This window comes from Typopeltis vanoorti, chromosome 14 (assembly GCF_054136105.1).
Source record: "Typopeltis vanoorti isolate ZY-2024b chromosome 14, IOZ_Tvanoo_1.0, whole genome shotgun sequence".
Taxonomy (NCBI): Eukaryota; Metazoa; Arthropoda; class Arachnida; order Uropygi; family Thelyphonidae; genus Typopeltis; species Typopeltis vanoorti.
This window is the reverse complement of record NC_143562.1, coordinates 55,080,757-55,104,222: the sequence shown is the minus strand read 5'-3', so window position 1 is coordinate 55,104,222 and position 23,466 is coordinate 55,080,757. Positions and strand designations below refer to the sequence as shown.

The window sequence follows — 23,466 nt, the reverse complement described above, 5'->3', positions numbered from 1 at the left end:
AATCAAGAGGTGATTGCAGCTGTAGAGGGGTATTTTGCAGATCTTACTGAGAACCACTACAGGGATGGGATAATGGTGCTGGAGCATCGCTGGAATAAATGTATTAGTCCTAAGGGAGATTATGTTGAAAAATAAAAAATAATTTCGTAATTATAAATTCGTTTTTTCATTGATAGGCCGAGAACTTTTCAGACCACCCTCATATATATATATATATATATTTTAAAGAATTGAATGACATAAACTGAGAGAAAAGGAAAAAGGTTTAATAGTATCACGTGACTAGTTTCGGCTTTTTACAGCCTTCAGGTGTTTTTATAAAAGAAAAGAATAAACATTGAAGATAAAAACTGTGAACAGCACCATACTGAAGAAATGAATAATGTTAAAGGCAATATATCTATACCATACATAAGCTCAGTTTCTCAAAAATTAGCTAAGGTTCTCAAAAAATATAACATTAGAACTTTATTTACTCCGCTTCCTAAGATCTGCTCTCTAGTGAGCCGTCCAAAGCCTAGCCATCATAACTAAAATATGCTGGTGTGTACAAGAAATGGTACGACTTCGACATTCCTTACTTTGGCTAGACGGATAAGTCTATTGAATTGCGTATGGAGGAGCACACAGGAGGGACATCGCTTACAAGAGAACGCGTGCCAGTGCTTTATCCAGCCATATCCTTTTTTCGACCGATTGTGATGATGAAAAGCATAGTCATACAATTCTTTGGGACAGATCTAACAACATTTTCCATTGCCATGACGAATTGGAGAGAAAAATTATAGAATCAAGAGAAATCATTCTCAACCCTGTACATTTAAATAATAATTTAAGCTACAACCTCCCAGACTGTCATTCTGCTGTGATCAAATACCGGCGCTCATTAGATGCTATACGCATGCACTCGCCCAATAATGTGGCCAACGAAGGAACAGCTTTGAATATGTTAACTACAGCATTTTCACTTTAAATATGTATAGTGACTTCCTGTGCTCTTCACAGTTTTTATCTTCAATGTTTAATGTTTTTTATTTTCTTTTATAAAAACACCTGAAGAAGGCTGTAAAAAGCTGAAACTAGTCGTGTGATACTATTAAACCTTTTCCCTTTTCTCTCTGTTTATGTCATTCAATTCTTTTAAAAAATATGTATAACAACCTAGTAAATGAACCACTTTGCATATATATATTATTTATTTTTTTTTTTTTTGTTTTGTTTCTCTTCCAGAATTATTTGCCAACATTCAGATGTCTGCAGAATATGTACCTCTACTTAACTTTCATATGCAGAACGACTTTATTTTTGATTATAGTTCTCCATTTCAGTATGGTTCCTCAGTTGTTAAAGAAACTCAGTTAGAGACAAAGAAATACAGATCTGCATTTACCTATAATGTAGGTTTGCATACCTATATCAGTAATAATGGTGAGTGATTATTTTATTGCATACTTGTTACTTCCTTAACCATGCTACCGGCCAGGACGTATATATACATCCAAGTTTCCATGGATGCGAAGTGCATATTAAAATTGTAATACCATTGATATTACATTGAAATATATGATGGATACGAAGCGTATGAGGATGTGTATTTGATCCATAATGGCCGGTAAGGTGGTTAAAGGAGCACATTATTTGATGTTGCTTACTGAAATGCAGAATTAATCAGATCGATGCCAATATCAATGAAATATATTATTCTTCATACACTTCTTGTCCATCATGTATTTAAATACAAGATGATTCTAAATTATTGTTGGGGTTTCCATGGCCTATAATTTTCAAACCGGAAACAAAGAAATAAAACTGCTTACAGAATATGAAAGTGTAACTCAAGAAGTTTTATTACCTATAGAATCAATACTGCCAGAATGATAAACAACTTTAAGATCTCCAAACAATAATCAATTTCCTTCCAGTGCTCTCCATTATTTGCAGTGTGACTGTTTCTGTCACAGCAACAATTCTGGTCTTCAATTCATCAAGGGAAATCACAGGGATCTGGTACACAATGTTCTTCACTTATTCCCACAGGAAGAAATTAAGCAGCATAATCAGGTGAGCACAAAGTCCATAGAATCATTCCACCATGCCCAACGGAGCACCCAGGAAAATGCATGTTAAGAAATTATTGGACAAAAAGCACCCAATATGGCAGTGCATCATCTTGCTGGAACACAACATTTGGCTGATGAGTTTCCAACTGGGGTAACAGGTACAGCTGTAGCATGTCCAGATAATTCACCACTGTCATCATTTCTTCCGCAAAGGAAAAGTGCTCCAAAACTTCTGAACTTGACAAAGCACATCAGACATTTACTTTGGATTATTTCTTTCGGATACTCGAAAGGCCTGAGGGTTTTCTGATCCCCATATTCTGTAGTTATGATGATTTACCCTCCTTGATATGCAAAATGTTGCTTTATCACTAAATATTCATTTCTGAAGGTAATTTTCATCAGTTTCGACTTTTGACAAAATTTCTTGGGCAAATTGGAAAAGGCAGGGTTTATCTTCTGGCTGTAAAGCTTGCACAATTGGCAGTTTATAGACACGGAGTTGAAGGCAGTTATGAACAATCCTCCAAACAGTCATTTGTGGCATATCTAACTACAAAGAAGCTCATCTAGTTGATTTTTGTGGGCTCTGATAAAATGCTTCCTCGATGTGATCAACATTTTTCTGCTCCTTTTTGGTGCTGAACACTACTAGTCTCTTGAAATTGCTTTAAGCAGCATCAGATAGCATTATCTGAAGATGGATGTTTTCCGTACTGAGTCCTGTAATAATGCTGCATTGTTTTTTAATGGACTTTGTTTCGAAAAATCAAAGTACGGACATTGCTTTCTCTTGATCAGTTGCCATTTTGAAGTATGACATCACATTATCTTCCAGACATTAATTCAGTGAGTACAGCATTGCCAAATAAAACTGATTGAGTTATACTTTCAAATTCTGTAAGCAGTTTTATTTTGTTGTTTCTGGTTTGAAAATTATAGGCCATGGAAACCCCGACAATAATTTAGAATCACCCTGTATATTTTCACCATAGGGTCTTAGGATGATGATAATAATATCACTAGTATATCAATTTTTATTATGTGTTTCACATCCACTGCATCTTTGATGTGTATACATATCAATGCTGGTTGGGTGGTTGAGAGATTGATAATAATCAACCATTTTTATTTTTATGACCAAAAAACATAAGAATAAAAACATATTTGTTATTAATGTGAGTGAAACGACTAATACAAAATGTTTTTATTCACACATATAATCTGATATATATATGTGTACACATACACGCATGCACACAGTAGAATCCAGCTAATTGAGGTGACTGTTTATTTGGGACAAATCTTAAAGAACCAAACCAAATTGAGAAAATTGTGAGTTTTCTTCACTTATTTGGGACAACAAGCTATTTATTTGGGACAAGAGATGAACACTCAAGATTATCTCTTTGAAGTAATCACTTGTAAATGGTTAATTGGTTTAAAGCTTATTGACACAAGGAGTACAAAAGTCATATTCTGCAAAACCACAGCTTATGACTCATTAGCCTTGTTCCTCCATGTGTTTTAGGTAACAAATGACTCATTATTCCTCTCACTGACTCAGCTTATATAGTGTATTACCTTCTAAGGGGGACAGTTTCTAACTAGCATTAGTTAAGTGCACTTCTGTCATCTGTCATGCTGGGCTAATGCCTAATCAGAAAAGTGTTGAGAGTTTTCTCTGCTCTGTTTTTTGATAATTTTGTTTTTACTTTTAATTTCATAAAATTTCGGATCCATACCAAGATGCCACACAAAGATTTGTCACTCACCGAAAAAATTACTTTACTAGACCAAATCAAAGGGCATTTGGCAATGCCAGTCATCATCATCTGGCAGAGATAACTGGAGCATGGAAATCTGATTGCATGTTCGATGAAACAGCAATATAAACTGCGAGAAGAATGAACATGCCATGGAAAAGAGGGAACATCCCATAAATGGAAGCAGAATGGTAAGGACTGACATCGAGGATGCCCTAAATTAGTGGTTCTCAATTATAACTGGACAAAAAGTGTGTGTCAGTGGTCCAATGTTAAAAAAAAAAGACTTCAGAGTTGCCAGCTAAGAAGCTTGGTCATGATGATTTTAAATCAATAGCTATTTGTCCCAATGGAAATGTAGGCATGATATTAAATTCATGTTTAATAAATGAAATGTTTAAATATCAAATATTTTCTAATTTGTTGTGTATTTTGTTTTAATATGATTACATTGAAGGACAACAGATTTTAAATGTTGATATTGACAATGAAGAAAATTTAAATGTATACATATTTCGCTATTGCAATTAATTTGAATAAATAATTTGTTGCTCAATGAAATGTTAGGCTGTCTTTTTTAACTATTAACATGAAACTACATATAATTGGGGCAGCTGCTTAATCGGGCCAAAATGCTCTGGTCCCAACGTATCCCAATTAACTGAAATCTACTGTATTCTCTTTTATGTATGGTAGTATGACAGTTGCTATTTTTTATGTAGTCACACTCATGAAGGCTTTTTTTTTTTTGTAAATCTATAGTACATTTGTACCACGGGTGGGCTAAGGATTTCTTTCTTTCTTTATTATTAATTTTATGCATTTTTTTTGAGTATTTATTTTTTATTTTTTACATACTCCAGAAACCCTACTCTAGGGACTAAACTGTTTTCAAACCACTTCAGGCATCCAATTAGCAGGGAGGTGGTCTCACACCAGGCACTGAAATTCATCTCCTACCTAAAGACAATCACAAATATCCATGCCTAACATGGGATTTGAACCAGCAGCTGTTTGGTTGGGAAGTGGGTACACTAACCACTCCAGTCAACCAGGCTGGCTGCGAGTATGTGTTTAGTCTTATAAATCTTGCCTTGTATTTTGTATATCTGTATTATAAATTTTGTCTTGCATTGTATTAGGTCTGTTGCATTTGTACTATTGTGTTAATGCTAATAAGACTTCCTGAAATTGCATATTATTATATGGGTCATGGAGTCAGAAGCCTCATCGTGGGAGATCCATTACTCACAAATAATCATTCACACAATACCTATCATAATCTGCTTAAACTAATTCACTCATCAGTGTATGAGTTTAAGCACACACAACCACTTCTAGTAGCCCATTCCATCTATCCACTACCCTCCTAGCAAAAAATCTGATCCTAAACACCATTGCTTACATCTGTTGAAGAACACACTAACAAGTAGGAATAGAGGTTATTGTTCCTATATAGGCAACATCTGGACTCCCAGATTTCATGGGGATGAAGACATGGAGAGGATCCAGAAGGAAGTGACAAAGTTAGTGGCAGGTCTGCGGAATTCTCCCTATGAGAATAGATTGACAGTCTGTAGGCTTCAAAACTTAGCTGACAGGTGGAAAAGAGGAGATATGATATAAGCATTTAAGTTATTAAACGAGTTTTATAAGATTGACACAGAACTCCTTGCTGCTATGTACTAAAAAAAGTCCTTTTTCAAGGAATGCAGTCAGGAATACATATCCATACTTGAAGTAGAAAAAGTCATCAAAAATCTGAAATGTGGAAAGGAAGCTGGAGTAGATGAATTTCGACCAAAAATGCTCAAATATTGAAGTATAAAAGTCTTGCAGTATTACATTGTTCCCACCTTTAAAAAGGAAAATAAAAATGAATGTGAGAATTGCAGAGGGATTCCCTACTGAATGTTCCTGGTAAGATTTCTGCAAGTATAATATACTTGAGAAACTACTAAGAAAAATTTTGGAAGGGAAGCTTAGTGAAGAACAAGCTGGATTCAGGCCAAATAGAGGATTTTAGGATTACATTTTCACTTTAAGACAAATAGTTGAGAAATCTATCAAATATAACAAGGACTGTATTTAAGTTTTGTTGATCTGGAAAAGTCATATGAAAAAGTGCCAAGAAGAAAGCTCTTCAAAATGCCACAATTATATGGTGTAAATGGGAAATTATATTGAACAATACATAATCTCTATTTAAGCTGTAAATCAGTAGTCAGAGTTGAAGGAGGTGCAGGAAGATGTTAAATCAGGTGTGTGACAGAAGTGTATGTTATCTCCAATTCATTATCTATCTGGATCGCATTATGAAGGAAAGTGGTATTAAATCTGATATCAAAATTTGCAATGTTAATGTTATCTCTTTACTTTATGCAGATGATGTTATACTTCTGAATAAACCCACTCCAAGTCTGCAAGATTCCATGACTAAATTGAATAACTATTTTTAATAAATTTGGTATGAAAATCAGCAATACAAAGACAATGAAAATAGGCAGAAACATTGAAAATATCAACTTGTTCTATAGGTTCACTATAGGTTCTATAGTGAATCTATAGTGAACTATAGATTCACTATAGAACCTATAGTTCACAAGTAAAACATATTTACCTAGACACAATTGTCAATGAAGATTATTATTATTATTCCGGGCAACTCCAAGGAGTCGACAGACTCATCGAGGGAGGCACTAACATCATGTAAAGAACAACTATTCGACATTCACACAGTATCTATCATACCTCACCTTGAACTGATTTACGGTCGTAGCACCCACAACAGACTCTGGCAGCTTATTCCACTCATTCACCACTCTCCAAGTAAAAAACCTAGCTCTAACACCCCTGCTAACCACATTCTTGCCCAGCTTCCATGTATGGCCCCTAGTCCTCCCACCACCAGTCCTATTCTCAAAAATATCTTCTGGATCCCTTCAGTAATTTGAATGTCTCAATCATATCACCCCTTTTCTACCTATCGACCAATTTTTGCAACCCACAAATCTTCAACCTGTTCTCATAAGGTTCATTCCACAGACCTACTACCATCTTGGTCACTCGTCTCTGGATCCTCTCCACCTCCTCCCCATCAAGAAGAAACCCTGGTGCCCATATCTGGGCACGGTAGTCGAGATGGGGGTCTTATCAAGGCTCGATACAGAGGAACAATAACTTGTTTGTCTCTGCTTGTTAAAGTATTTTTCAGAAGCCAAGTGATGATTTGATGAGCTGATTTAGCCACTTTTGCAATGTGCCCCCTAAACTTCAATTCCCTATCCACCAACACTCCCAAATCCCTGGCCTCATCAATCTCCTGGAGTACGGTTCCACCAATGTGATATACTGCTGCTATTCTTTTCACCACCACAAAATGAATAACCTTACACTTTGCATTAAATTGACATCCATTTTCCCTTGCCCAGTCCTCCAAAGTATCCAAATCATCCTGTAAAATTTTGACATCCTGTGCACTCACAATTGCCCTACCCAACTTTGCATCATCAGCAAACAAGTGAACACTTCCTCAGATCCCTTCCTATATCATTGATGAACAAATTGAAAAGCAGTGGTCCAAGAACAGAGCCCTGCGGCACACCACTAGTCACAAGCCATCTTTTGGACTCAACTCCTGAATAAACCCCCTCTCTAGTATCTCTCCATCAACCACCCTCCTATCCATCTCACCAACTCTATATCCATCCCCATCTGCTCCAGTTTACTGATTAGAGTTCCATGTGGTATCCTGTCAAAGGCCTTGGCAAGGTCCAGTAGAATCACTGTAAACCCATTACCCTTATCCAGTTCAGCCGTCACTGTGTTATAAAACGTGAGCAAGTTACTGAGGCATGATCTACCCTTCACAAAACTATGTTGTTCCCCATACAATATCCCATTTTCATCTATCCATTCCTGTATTCTCAGTAATCTTGACTAATTTCTGTATTCTTGACTAATTTCTCCAAGACCTTGACAACGATTCCTGATATGCTAATCAGTCGGTAATTTACAACAGCATTCTTGGAACCTCCTTTATGCAGTGGAACTATTTTCCCCTCTTTCCACCCCCTCGGGACTAACCCAGACCTTAAACTCAAATTAAACAAAATGGTCAAGGGTACTGACAATTCTTTAGCCGCTTCACGTACGACACAAGCTGGTATATCATCCAATCCCACAGATGTATTGACATTGAGGTTATGCAACAGACTACTCACCTCCACTTCATTCACCACAATTCCCGTATAATCTATTGGTTCATTAATTTCTGTAATGTTACCACCTGGATGATATATTCTTGCAAAGTGCTCACTCAGTAATTCAACTATATCAACTGATTCAGTTACCTCTCTACCATCGGCATTCTTTAAAATCATTCTGCCATATACATTTTTCCTTTTACTTGCAACATATCGAAAAAACTGTTTAGGATTCTCTTTAGCCTGCATGGCCAATGTTCTTTCATAATCCTTTTTTTTTTTGCTTTTCTTACCACACTCATTACCCTTCTGGCCTGCGCTTTATACCGTTCATGTGCCTGCAGGTCACCTTTCTCCTTAAATTCCCTCCATAGTTGTTTCTTTTTTTTGCAGCTCAAGCTTAATGGTGTTATTCATCCATTTAACCTCTACTTGATTTATTATTCGGACTCCAGGTATACAGTCGGCCATTGCTTCATGCAAACACTTCTTAACTGCCTCCCATGCACTATCAACTTCTAGCCCTTGCCGTTGTACATGCCATGGCACTGAACCAATCAAACTCCTAAGCTTGTCATACTTACCAGCCCGATAATTCCACATGTACCCTGTCTTAATTGTAAATTCCACACCTTTAGCCACCTCCCAAGTCAAGACCCTATGATCACTCTCACCAATTGGTGGCAATGTGGTCATATTTGTTACAGCCAAATCCTCAGATGCAGTTACTAGGTCAAGCACTCTCTGACCCCTAGTATCTTCCATTACATGCTGTCACAGATAGTTATCCCTTAATAACTGTATAAAATCCAATTTCTTCCTCCCATATGTCCTCTCCTCACTCCAATCAATGCAACCATAGTTGAAATCTCCCATAATAATTACCCTCCTTCCACTCATTTCTTCTATTTGTTTGTGCATACTATCTCCACCATCTTATCCATCACCTGGTCTATAGCAGCACCCAGTTGTATATTTAGTTCTGCTAGCCACAATCTCACACCAAATGGCCTCAAATGTGCTCTTTTCTCTATCCTGCAATTCAACTTCTATTCTCCTTGGCTGCAGCTCATCAGCTATCATCAACAATACTCCCCCCCCCATTTTATTCTCCCTGTTATTCCTGAACACACTATACCCATCACATTCAATCCCACTAGCTATATCATCTACAGTCAGCCATGTTTCACTAATGCCAATAACCTGTGGTCTGGAAGTGCCAACCATGGCCAAAAATTCTTTCTTCTTGTTCCTAATACTCCTAGCATTAGTGTACATGAATTTCAGACCCCCATTAGTCCCGTCCCTACCTTGATGCCTTATACTAACTATCCCATTCTGATTTGTTGTCCTTATTCGCTCGGGCATATTATACTCATTCATACACTCAACTGCCTTCGTAAGGTCTACACATCTACCCCCCCCTTTAATAAATCTAGTTTCCCTGATTCTGCACATCCACTTCATTCAATAACACTTTTTCAAGTCTCCTTACACCGAATCCATTCAAATGCAAGCCATCCAGCTTATTTAGATCCTTTTGCCCATCGAACTCGCTCCACACGTCCACAAATTCCACACCACTCGTCATACATAACCCACACATAAAGTCATTTGCAAATATGGCCCTCCTTTTAAACATTTCACTGTCATACCACGGCAAAAGACTAATCATCCTAACTCTCTCACTCTTTTCTTTTGCTACCTCAAACAATTCATTCAGGTCCTCTATCATTTCCATTTTATCTCCTTTCAAATCATTCGTACCTGCCATAACAATAATTTCTTTTATCCTTTCCTTTTGCTCTCTAATAGACTCAGTTACGCCCTTGATGATCGCACCGGGTTGGTACGAATTTGTCAAATTCTCTATTAACACACCTCGTACTAACGAATCTCCATACAGCACTCTCTCCTTCATTTTGTTTACGTTCACACTCATACTCTTATTTTTCCTGTCATACTTTTTATTATTGGCTGGTACACTCAGTAGACTTTTGTTCATACACTCTAGCTGCCGCTTTGCTCTTTGTATCTCTCTGCTCAACAACGCGATCTCACTCATTGCATCTATCTCATCTTTTTTATTTTCTGTTAAACCATTATTTTGCTCTGTATTAATACCATCATTCACACTTTCTACATTCATGCCTTCACTGTTTTCTGGTATAACCTCGCCATTTCTTGTCATATCACTATTTTCTTCATTCTGAAGTTTGACAAAAATATCACACTCACGACCTGAAATACACTTTAATTCCTCATTTTCCTTACATTTTCTACACACATTCACTCCTTTATTATCATCTAACCGCACTTTGCAAAGCGTACATTTCGCAGTTAGTACACTGAATAATCTCCTTTATATTACAGTTATTGAATAAAGATGGCGAACATTATTACTACCCGCCATTTTCCTTCTTACGGGAGCCATACTCATTTCTATCGTATTTTATCAAATTAATAATTAAAACACCAAAATCACACAAACAGACACACTAAGATACGCAAAGCAAACAAAACTACGTAATATTCAAGTAAATTTGTCAATGATAACTTAAAATAACACTTATCTTATCAGGAGCTCTCAACAAATACTACAGACTCCCTCTAGCGGCACATGGCAAAGATGGCAAATTAAATATGGAAATAGACAACAGAATTAGTAAAGCTGGTATGGTAGGAAGCCAGTCGAATAAATTTATACGGAATAAGAAAGAAATGAGTCATAACACTAAATTAGCTGTACAGGATAGTGTTCAAATTCAAACCAAGTTTCAGTTATGGCTCTGAGGGCTGGGTTAGAAATAAAACACTTCATCAAAGACTGGAGACATCTGAAATGAGAGTTCTCTCAGTATTGTATTAAAAATTAGGATATTAGGAAAGAACTTGCCATTGTTAGCATTCAGGAATACATTAGTAGAGCTAATCTCAGGTGGTATGGTCACTTAAACAGAATGGGGGATGAGAGTTTATCAAAACAAGTGTTCTTTGCCAGGTTGGCAGGAAAACGGCTCAAAGGAAAACCAAGATGTCAGTAGATTGATACAGTAAAAAGTGTGTTAACATACAGAAATATCAGATTTGGTAACGTTGGAGTCTTGACAGATAACAGATTAATTTGGAGCAAAATTGTTGATTAGAAGTTAGTAAAGGTGTAACCGTTTCAGGTGGTACGTACTATCCTAATTATCCTGTACATCCCCTGAGGGTACATAGCAGGAATTTGATGATGCAAGATCTACCCTTCACAAACCTATGTTGTCCTTTATAGAGTATGATATTTCTATCCACCCAGTCCTGAATTCTGTCTTTCACTAATTTCTTCATTAATTTAACCACCACTCCTGAGATGCTGACTGGTCTATAATTTGCTATTAGTACCTTTCCAGTACTGAGGCTTAAATTAAACAGCTTGGTCAGAGGAACTGATAATTCCCTTGTGCATTCTCATAATACACGGGTTGATATACCATCAACTCGTGCATTATGAGATTTATCCTTCTTTATTATGAGATTTAGTCCCGATTTGTCCTTCTGATTCTGTGTATATATTCACATACTGCTTTCTTCAAACATTTCTTGACTACTCTATGCACCATCAACATCTCTCTCTCTCTCTCTCTCCATTATCTCATGGCTCTGCTGAAAGCTAACTGCTGAACTTGTCATAATCACTTGTTTTATAATTCCACATGTATTTCTTCTTAACAAAAAACTCTGCATGGTAAAAATGCCTGGCAATCTCACATGATCACTTCTTCCAAGTGGAGGAAGTGTAGCTAGATTGATTAGTGTTAAGTTCTTGGATGTAATGATCAGATCCAGCATTCTTGAACCTCATGTTCCCTCCATGACATGTTGCCTCAGGTAATTATTTCTCAGCAGCTGTATAAATTTAATTTCCTTCCCTGCCTGTGACCATTCCTCTTCCCAATCTGTGTTCCTATAGTTGAAATCCCCCCATAATAAAGTTAATCGACCTGTACTCATCATGTTTATTTTTTTAGTGCATGTTATTTACATTCTCCCATATACCCTCTGGGTTATAGCAGTAAACAGTTACATATTTAGTCTTGTTGATGTCTTTATCTCAGATAGCTTCAAATTAACTGTCCTCTGAATCCCTGTTCCCGGGATGTACTCCCACTCTTTTTGGCTTTAATTCCTCTGCTATCATTATTGAACGACCCCCCCCCTGCCAATCCTGTTTCGTCTGGCCTCTAAAGATACTATATCCCTTGCATTCTATTCCTATGACCATATCATCCTCATTCAACCACATCTCATTAATGGCAATATCTTTTGGTGAAGTTGTGTTATCCAGTGCCAAAAATTCTTCAACTTTATTTCAAATACTGTATTTTCCGGTGTATAAGACGCACTTTATTACCCTAAAAATTCATCTTAAAAATGGGGTGCATCTTATATAATGAAGGTAAAGATTGTTTCCTCTTTTCAAAGTCATACACACTCCCTTTTATGTTCCAAGATCTTTGTAGGCGGTTAATGCTGCAATCAAATTGATGCGTGACCTTCACGTGACTTCTAGCACGTCATTGGCTAAGAACGGGGAGTCCCTATTCAAGTTTCATTCAAGTAACTGATTACTCGGATATCTTATCTGAGTAATCAGTTACAGATGTTTATCAGTATTGAGTTGACGTGTTGAGATGTTTTGTGTTAGGTTTTAGGTTTTTTTCCAGAAAATTGTATTAAATTTCTTGGGTGCGTCTTATACACCGGAAAATATGGTACTTCTGGCATTAGTATACATAAACTGCAATTCCCCCCCCCTGCCCATTCATCCCACAACTTCCCTTGCACCTTGTGTCACTTAACCCACTAAAGTTAACTTCAGGTGCTACATTTTGCATCATGTGATCACTCTCCCACTTACTAACCTCTAGGTTGCCTGGACCCATGTTCCCCCTACCCCCAAACATTCTAGTTTCCCTGACTTTGTACTTCCAAACTTTCACTGAACAATACTTCTCAAGCCTCCTGACACCAAATCCATTTAGATGCAAGCCATCCGCCTTATAAATACTTCCTTCCATCAAACTCATCCACACATTCACAAACTTCATACCATTCCTCTTGCACAATCTGTGCACTGACTCATTTGTGATTATTGTTCACAATCTTAGCAGCCTTGTCATGCTGTGGCAACAGACACACTTTTACTTTCTCACTCTTCTTTTTCTCGTGCACTATCAACTCTTTCATGTCATCTTGCATACTACACTTATCACCTGCTAAATCATTTGTACCAGCCAAAATAAACTGCTCTTTCACCTTAACTCTCTGCATTCTTACGGCATAACTGACATCCTTCAGGAAAACACGATTTCGTCAGTCTCCTCAAGGACCCCTCGTATCAATGAATCACCATACAAAATCTGATCCTGATTTTCCAGCTTTCACTCTTTATCTGCTTTTGCTCTTCTTTCTTTCACTTCTGTGTCATTCCATCCTCTAGGCATTTCTCCAATCACTCAGTCTCACGGTTTGTTCTGCGAAGAACTCCATATAAGTGTGCAACCTTTTCTATTACCTTTTGGTCATTCTCTTCATTTTCCACCAAGTCATTCATACATTCACTCATACTGCTTGCAACACTAACTATGCCAATTGCATTATCACATATTTCATCTTTCAGCTCACTGCTATCACTCTTCTTACTCTCTTCACACTTCTGTAATTTGCTTATGAAACACTTCCTACAAATATATTCTCCAGTTTTATTCTCCTTTCAAAAAATCTCTTTTTCTGTGACGGTCATATATTTTGCACATGCTGCAGTGAATGTAATCCCATACATGAAAATCACCTGCCACTAATGTTTTGAGCATCAGTGCCTTGCCACACAATACAGTTACAAAAAAACAAATATTACTCCTTTAAACATAAATAAATTAAACACACTACTCTTACAGTTAATCACACAAACATTCATAAATATAATGAAAAAAGAATGACTTAATTGACACTAAAGACTTCCAAAAAGAACTTATCTTCTGGCACAGATATTGAATCACCACTTACACAATCTTCTGCCCTCTTGCTGAAAAAAAAAAAAAAAAAAAAAAATGGAGTTACTTGTCTTGTATTTTATCTAATTTTGTATTGTATTATATGTGTTAATAAATCAGATTTCTTTGAACTCAATAAACGTCCACTGGCCCTACATAATTTCCAAGAGTTGGAAGCTCTATAAATTAGGTCACAACTCTGGCCGATAGAATACAACACAGACACACCAAAGACAGAAACACCAAGCTAGCATAACATAGCCTCCACTTACTCCACCAGCTCCAAAGACTATGCACTGTCGAAACGACTCGAACTCTGTTCTCTGACCCCTGATCTTATCACATAATATCCTTCTCCTTCCCCAAAAATTTCTATGTTCACTCCTTTCCCAAAGTATTCTCTGCCCACCTTTAATAATTTAAAAAATATAAAAAAACTTGGGTTTTTCAAAAAATTTCAAAAAGTTTGTATACCTCTTGCCTCACCAGTAATTCTCCCACATCTCTCAAACCCCACTTTTCTGACCCCCCCTTCCGTTCAGTCATACATCTTTCCTTCAACAATGAATGTATATTGCCATATACATTCATTGCCATATACATATCTTCTTTTCCACTGGAATGCCACTGGAAAAGAAGACAGCCAGCAACGTCCCACAAAGGTATGTCCATTTTTTATTCTTCCTATAAATTTTTCTTCCTATTTTTCCTCCTACATATTCTTCATATATCTCTCCATATAAAACATCAATAATACTCTAGAATTTGAGTAAAAAGCCAATGACATTATAAAAAAAATGGACTACTCCTAAACAAAAATAGGCTAAATAGCCTATTTTTGTTTAGGAGTAACAATTTTTTTGACTTGTTGGCTTTGTCACTAATATCAAATTAATTTCTCAGTGTAGAATCATGTGTTCATCATGCCTATGTCCTCTAAGAGTAGAGGCTTTGGAAGGCTGTGACACTAATGGTTTTGAAAGCATATGGTATGAGGTAGAGATGGGCAAGACAGGATATTTAGTGGGGTGTTGCTACAAGCCAAGGAGCACAGAGAGTGGGGAGCAGGAGATGTTTAGGCAGTTGAGCTTGGCAAGTGCAAGAAGAATGATTATTATGGGAGATTTTAACTACAACAGTATAAGCTGGGAAGAGGAAAATGCATGTAGCATAAGGGAATGGAATTTCTAGAATTCTTGAAGGACAAATGTCTTAGGCAACATGTAACAGAAGGAACAAGAGGTTCAAGAGTTTTGGATTTGGTTATAGCATCAGAAGAGTTGATAATAACTGAGATGACATCTCTCCCACCAGTTGGAGAGAGTGACCATATGGTTTTGACTTGGAAAATGAATGGACATGCAGGAGAATCAAAGACACAGGAACATATGTGGAATTACAAAGCAGGTGATTATAATAGTCTTAGACGTCAACTTGGGTAAGTTTCGTGGAGGGAGGAATTGGAACGGCAAGATATCATTAGTGCTTGAGAAATTGTGAAGGAATATTTGTTAGCAGCAATAGTTAACTGTATTTCACCAGTGAAGAAGCAGACACAATTTGGTGTAAAGTGGATGACAAACAATATCTAACCGGAACTTCATGTGAAAAAGAGATTATGGAAGAGATACGAGGAGAGGGGTGGAGAGCAGATGCATAAAGAATATAAGATTCAGGCCAGGAGAGTGACTAGTATGGTGAAGAAGGCAAAACTGGAATACGAGAAGAGATTGACATTAAGATCCAAAGAAAATCCTAGAGAATTTTTTAGCTATTTGGCCAGTAGGAGGAGAAATGATTGTGCAAGAATGACATTGTTGGATAAAAATATGAATAGAGCGACTGATGCAGAATACATAGTGGAGTTGTTCAATGAACACTTTATTGGAGTATTTCATCCTGTAGAAATAGGTTGTAATACTAGAGGGATAGGGAAGGTTCGAGGTTTAAGGTGCAAGAGGAAAGTTTGTTCCAAATACTGAGTACTCTGGATGTCAGTAAAGCTGTGGGACTGGATGGTATTTCACCTTGAGTTTTGAGAGAATGTGCTAATGAACTGACAGCTCTGTTGACCTGGCTTTTCATTGAAAGCTTGGCTGCAGGAAAGGTGCCCATGGAATGGAAGGAAGGTAAGATAGTGCCATTGCATAAGGGTGGTAGCAGACTGGAAGTGTCTAATTATAGGCCAGTTTGCATGTCATCAATAGTTGTTAAGATCTTGGAGAAAGTAGTGAGGGACCATATACAGCATTAGGCATGTGAAGGTAGTGTTATCCGTGAGAGTCAACATGGATTTGTGAAGAGGCGCTCTTGTTTTAGCAATATGCTAGCCTTTTATAATAAAGTTATAAGAGCATTAGATGAAGGAAAGGCATATACTGCCATTTTCTTAGACTTAGCGAAAGCATTTGACACGGTGCCACATGATAAGCTGATATTTAAGTTGCAGCACATGGGTCTGGATGTCAGATTGGTCAACTGGATTCAGGATTGGCTGTCCGATAGGTATCAGAGAGTTGTGTATGGTAGGACAGTTTCAAGGAGGCAGAGGGTTATAAGTGGTTCCCACAGGGCTCAGTACTGGGACCTATATTGTTTAACCTTTATATCAATGGCATTGTCAGTGGGTTGCAAGGGGATATTCAGTTGTTTGTGGATGATGCGAAGCTGGGAAGGATTATTAATAATAGTACAGATGTGGTAGCCCTGCAAGAGGATTTGAATAAGCTAGATAGATGGGCAAATGAATGGGGGTGTCGGTTTAATGCAGCAAAATGTAAGGTCTTGAGGTTTTGGAAACATCGATGGGATGCTGCATACTCTATGGGAGGAGTTATACTGGAGGAAGTAGGGGAGACAAGAGATCTGGGGTTGATGATTGATAGAAACCTGAAATTTATGGGACATGTTGCAAAGGTGGTGAAGGTAACACAGTGGATTGCTACAATAATGAGAGGACACTGACCTGCAGAGATAAAAGGGTTATCATTCCGTTGTATAAGCCTCTGATCAGACCACACTTGAAACGTCAAGTTTTATTTTATTAGTAATTAATAAAATAATCTGTTCAACACGTGTGTTTTTGTGTCCCTAAATTTACAAATATGAGGGGACACTTAGACTATTGTTCTCAGATCTGGTCCCCAGGATTTGAAGGGGATAAATGAACTGTGGAAAGGGTACAAAGGCGGATAATCAAGATGGTGTCAGTACTGTACAATGTTAATTATGTGGGTCGGCTGAGGGAATGTGGACTGCAGAGTTTTGTGGATAGAAGAAGGAGAGGTGATATGATTGAGACTTAAACTGTTGAGAGGTGGTTACAGGGTTGACACTGGGGAGTTCTTTCGCTTGGTTGAACAGCAGGAAGGAGTGATGACAAGAGGCCATCCCTGGAAGTTACGAAAGGAAACTGAGCAAGAGGGTGAGGAGTGGTTATTTTGCATGGAGGGTGGTTGAACTGTGGAATGCATTGCCTGATGGAGTGGTGAGGGCGAGAACGGTCAATGTGTTTAAGGAGTGGTATGATTGACTTTGTGTTTCCTAGGAGGGACCTCCCTCGATGAGTCTTGATAGACTGGTGTTTCTAGAAAGGACCTCCCATGATGAGTCTTTTGGCCGAATAATAATAATAATTGTAGCATAAATCAGTTTGTGATTTATACAATAAATCAGATATCATATCTTTGTGATTTGTTATATAAAATATTTAATATTTTATGGTAATATTATCACTTTCCCCTCCCTTTTATTTCCTTTATTTATTTATTTATTTTTTATCTGGATAGATGAATGTTGGAAAGAACATTGGTCTTTACGTTGGCTACGGGTTATAATTACATTCTTTTGCTATGTGTTATTGGTTGTCACAGTCCCATTTTCGCTTTGGTTTTGCTTGCAGGTAAGATTCCATCTATTAGTAACTGAAATAAATATTGTAGTAAAATTAAGTAACTTATTAATGTTACTTGAATAATTTTCTTATCACATACTTAAAAAGTCATGTTGTTTGTTGAGAAATCAAATGTGAAAGTTTGACTGAGTTGTAATTTTACTTATGTTATTTTATATGCTGTTTATTGTTACAGGCTTCAACAGTAATGTTGTAACATAATTGTTACAGTAATGATAGGTTAAAGCGTCCTACATTTAATAAATTTATTTCATCCAATTGAAGCCTTTTAAATTAGTATTGTTACATTTTTTCCTTTTTGTTACAATTTTTTTTCTTCTTATCATCATCATATTGCTGACACATACCTTCAGGGAGTGTACAGGATATTATGATAGTACTACATGAAAAAGTTACATTATTACTATTTCATTTAATTTTCCTTTAAATTAATCTGTTATCTGTCAAGACTTCAATATCATCAAATGAAGGGAACATATGTGGAATTATAAGGCAGATGATTATAATAGTCTAAGACGTCAACTTGGGGAAGTTTCATGGAGGGAGGAATTGGAAGGCCGGGATATCATTAGTGCATGGGAAATTGTGAAAGAATATTTGTTAGCAGCAATGGTAAGTTGTATACCACAAGTGAAGAAGAGGACACAATTTGGAGTAAAGTGGTGATAAACAATGTTAAGCAGGAATTGCATGCAAAAAAGAGGCAATGGAAGAGATATAAGGAGACAGGTGAAGAGAAGATGCATGAAGAATATAAGACACAGGCCAGAAGAGTGACTAGTATGGTAAGGAAGGCAATATTGGAATATGAGAGGAGATTGGCCCTAAGATCCAAAGAAAATCCTAGGGAATTTTTTAGCTATGCGGCCAGTATGAGGGAAAATGACTGTGGAAGAATGATATTGCGGGATAAAAATGGGAATAGAGTGACTGATGCAGAGGACATAGTGGAATTGTTCAATGAACACTTTATTGGAGTATTTCATCCTGGAGGAGTCAGTTTTAATACTAGAGGGATAGGGCACGTTCGAGGTTTAGAGGTACAGGAGGAAAATGCATTTCAAATACTGAGTACTCTGGATGTCCATAAAGCTGTGGGACTGGATGGTATTTCACCACGAGTTTTGAGAGAATGTGCTAGGGAAACTGACAGTGCCTTTGACCTGGCTTTTCAATGAAAGTCTGGCTGCGCGAAAGGTGCCCATGGAATGGAAGGAAGGTAAGATAGTGCCATTGCATAAGGTTGGTAGCAGACTGGAAGTGTCTAATTATAGGCCAGTTTGCGTGTCATCAGTAGTTAAGATCTTGGAGAAAGTAGTGAGGGACCGTATAAAGCATTGGACAGATGGTGGTGTTATCCGTGAGAGTCAACATGAATTTGTGAAGGGGCACTCTTGTTTTAGCAATATGCTAGCCTTTTATAATAAAGTTACAAGCGCATTAGATGAGGGAAAGGCATATACTGCCATTTTTTTAGACTTAGCGAAAGCATTTGACACGGTGCCACATGATAAGCTGATATTTAAGTTGCAGCACATGGGTCTGGATGTCAGATTGGTCAACTGGATTCAGGATTGGCTGTCCGATAGGTATCAGAGAGTTGTGTATGGTAGGACAGTTTCAAGGAGGCAGAGGGTTACAAGTGGGGTTTCCACAGGGCTCAGTACTGGGACCTATATTGTTTAACCTTTATATCAATGGCATTGTCAGTGGGTTGCAAGGGGATATTCAGTTGTTTGCAGATGATGCGAAGCTGGGAAGGATTATTAGTAATAGTGCAGATGTGGTAGCCCTGCAAGAAGATTTTCATAAGCTATAAAGATGGACAAATAAATGTGGGTGTCAGTTTAATGCAGAAAAATGTAAGGTCTTGAGGTTTGGGAAACAATGATGGGACGCTATATACTCTATGGGAGGAGTTATACTGGAGGAAGTAGGGAAGACGAGATCTGGTGGTTGATGATTGATAGAAACCTGAAATTTAGGGGACATATTGCAAAGATGGTGAAGGTAACACAGAGGATTGCTGCAATAATGAGAAGGATACTGCCCTGCAGAGATAAAACGGTTATCATTCCATTGTATAAGTCTCTGATCAGACCACACTTAGACTATTGTTCTCAGATTTGGTCCCCAGGATTTGAAGTGGATAAGGGTACAAAGGCAGATAACAAAGATGGTTTCAGGACTGTACCATGTTAGTTATGAGGATCGGCTGAGGGAACGTGGACTGCAGAGTTTGGCAGATAGAAGAAGGAGAGGTGATATGATTGAGACTTTTAAACTGTTGAGAGGTGGTTACAGGGTTGACACTGGGGAGTTCTTTCACTTGGTTGAAAAGCAGGAAGGAGTGATGACAAGAGGCCATCCCTGGAAGTTATGAAAGGAAACTGTTTACAAGAGGATGAGGCGTGGTTTCTTTTCATGGAAGATGGTTGAACCATGGAATGCATTGTCTGATGGAGTGGTGAGTGCGAGAACGGTCAATGAGTTTAAGGAGTGGTATGATAGATTTTGTGTTTCTCAGGGGGGGGGACCACCCCTTGATGAGTCTTGATAGACTTTGTATTTCTTAGGAAGGACCTCCCACGATGAGTCTTTTGACTCCATGGAGGCCTGAATAATAATAATTATCAGAACTTATATTTCTCTCTTCTAAGCCAGTTTTTACTGCATCTGTCCACCTAGGTCTGGGTCTTCTCTGGTCATTGTTTTGCATTTAGAAAAAAAATTTAAAAAAGAAAAAAAAATTATAAAAAGGAAAAGAAAATTTGTTCTTTGCCAAGATGGCAAAGAATAAATTTTTTTCTAATCTTTCCACTCCTGTTCTATTTAAATGGCCATACTACCTGAGATTAGCTCTGCTGACACATTCCAGAATGCTAACCGTGTCAAGGTGTTTTCCTAATATCGTAATTTTTAATATGAAATTGCCATTGATGCCATCTGTTTACCACCCTACCACCTTACCGCGGCAACATCCGAGTCTGTTGCCACGGTATGACAGAGAGGAGTTTAGAAGGAGGGCCATAATTGCAAATGACATTATGCGCAGGTTATGCAGACGGTGTGGTGTGGAACGAGTTTGATGGGCGAAAGGACTTATACAAGATGGATGGCCTGCATTTGAATGGACGGTGTGCAGAGACTGGAAAAAGTGTTGCTGAATGAAGTGAAAATGGATGTGCAGAACTAGGGAAACTAGAACTACCAAGGAGGGGGGGGGGAATGGATATATATGCAAACTTCAGTGAGACAGTTGAGTGTAAAAATGTTTATAATGTACCCGAGCCAGCACTAAGGATAAAAAATGGGAATGGGACATTTAGAATAACGCATCAAGATAGGGGTTGAACAAAGGGATCACTGCATTTCATGTATACTAATGCCAGAAGTATTAGGAACAAGAAGGAAGAATTTTTGGCCTTGATTGGCTCTTCCTGGCCTCAGGTTATTGGCATTAGTGAAACATGGCTGACGGAAGATGATATAGTTAGTGGGATAGAATGTGTAGGTTATAGTGTGTTTAGGAGGGACAGAGAGAATAAAATGGGGGGGGTGTTATTGATGATAGCTGATGAACTGCAGCCAAGGAGAATTGAAGTTGTATCGTAGGATAGTGAAAGGAGCTCATTTGAGGCTATTTGGTGTGAGATTGAGACTGGCAGAATAAAATATACAGTTGGGTGCTGCTATAGACCAGGTGATGGAATAGATGGTGGAGATAGTATGCATAAACAAATTGATGAAATGAGTGGAAGGAGGGTAATTATTATGGGGGATTTCAACTATGGTAACATTGATTGGAAGGAGGAGAGGACACGTGTGAGGAAGGAAATGGATTTTATTCAATTATTAAGGGATAACTATCTGAGACAGCATGTAATTGAAAATACTAGGGGTGTGAGAGTGCTTGACCTGGTAATAGCATCTCACAATTTGACGGTAATGAATATGACCATGTTGCCACCTATTGGTGAGAGTGATCATAAGGTGATCAGACCTGGGAGGTGGCTAAAGGTGTGGAATTTTTGATTAAGACAGGGTATATTTGGAATTACCATGCTGGCAAGTTTGACAAGCTTAGGAGATTGCTTGGATCAGTGCCATGGCATGTACAACTGCAAGGGCTGGACGTCGATAGAGCACGGGAAGTGGTCAAGGAGTATTTACAGGAGGTTATGGCTGATTACAGGAGGAGTATTTACAGGAGGTTATGACCTAGGGTCCGAATAGTAAAACAAGTAGGAGTTAAATGGATGAATAACACCATTAAGCTTGAGCTGCAAAAAAAGAATCTGTGGAAGGAATTTAAAGAAAGGGGTGACCTGCAGGCACACGAATGGTATAAAGTGCAGGCCAGAAGGGTAACGAGTGTGGTAAAAACAGCAAAAGCCGATTATGAAAGGAAACTAGCTATGCAAGCAAAAGAGAATCCCAAACAGGTCTTTCAATATGCTACAAGCAAGAAAAAACTGTACGTGGCAAAATGATTTTAAGGAATGACGATGGTAAGGAGGTCACCGAACCAGTCGATATAGTGGAGTTACTGAGCATGCAATTTGCAAAAGTATATCATCCAGGTGGTGACATTGAAAAAATGAAGGAACCATTAGTTTATACGGGAATTGTGATGAATGAAGTGGAGGTGAATAGTCTATTACAGAACCTTAATGTGAATACATCTGTGGAATTGGATGGTATACCGGCACGGGTCTTGCGTGAAGCGGCTAAGGAATTATCAGTGCCCTCGACCATGTTGTTTAATCTGAGTCTTGGGTCTGGTTTAGTCCCGAAGGCGTGGAAAGAGGGGGAAAATAGTTCCACTGCATAAAGGAGGATCCAAGGCTACTGTTGCAAATTACCGACCGATCAGCATATCAGGAGTTGTTGTCAAGGTCTTGGAGAAAGTAGTCAAGGGAAAAATACAGGAATGGATTGATGAAAATGAAATACTGCACAGGGGACAGCATGGCTTTGTAAAGAGTAGATCATGCCTGAGAAACTTGCTCAAGTTTTATAACAATGTGACAGCAGAACTGGATAAGGGAAATGGGTTTACAGTGATACTGCTGGACCTGACAAAGGCGTTTGACAGGATACCACATGGAATACTAATCCGTAAACTACAACATATGGGAATGGAAATAGGGTTGGTGAGATGGATAAGTGGTTGGTTGATGGAGAGATATCAAAGAGTAGTTTATTCAGGAGTAGAGTCCAAAAGACGGCCTGTGACTAGTGGTGTGCCGCAGGGTTCTGTTCTTGGACTACTGTTGTTTAATTTGTTCATTAACGATATAGGGAAGGATCTAAGAGGAACAGTTCATTTGTTCGCTAATGATGCAAAGTTGGGTAGGGCGATAGTGAATGCAGAAGATGTCAAAATCTTGCAGGATGACTTAGATAGATTGGAGTTCTGGGCTAAGGAGAATGGATGTCAATTTAATGTGACAAAATGTAAGGTTATGCATTTTGGGGTGA

The 23,466-nt window shown here is 38.0% G+C and overlaps 1 protein-coding gene across 2 annotated transcripts in view; it reads left to right on the top strand.

The window, feature by feature from the left end:
* LOC150099489 (stomatin-1-like) overlaps positions 1-23,466 on the top strand; it is a 104,448-nt gene that overhangs the window by 17,769 nt on the left and 63,213 nt on the right. For both annotated transcript variants that reach the window (XM_090404374.1, XM_090404373.1), the window contains exons 2-3: positions 1,231-1,428; positions 17,858-17,970. In XM_090404374.1, coding sequence (XP_090260500.1) covers positions 1,251-1,428; positions 17,858-17,970 — 291 coding nt within the window. In that variant the 5' untranslated portion in view covers positions 1,231-1,250. The remainder of the gene's footprint in view (positions 1-1,230; positions 1,429-17,857; positions 17,971-23,466) is intronic.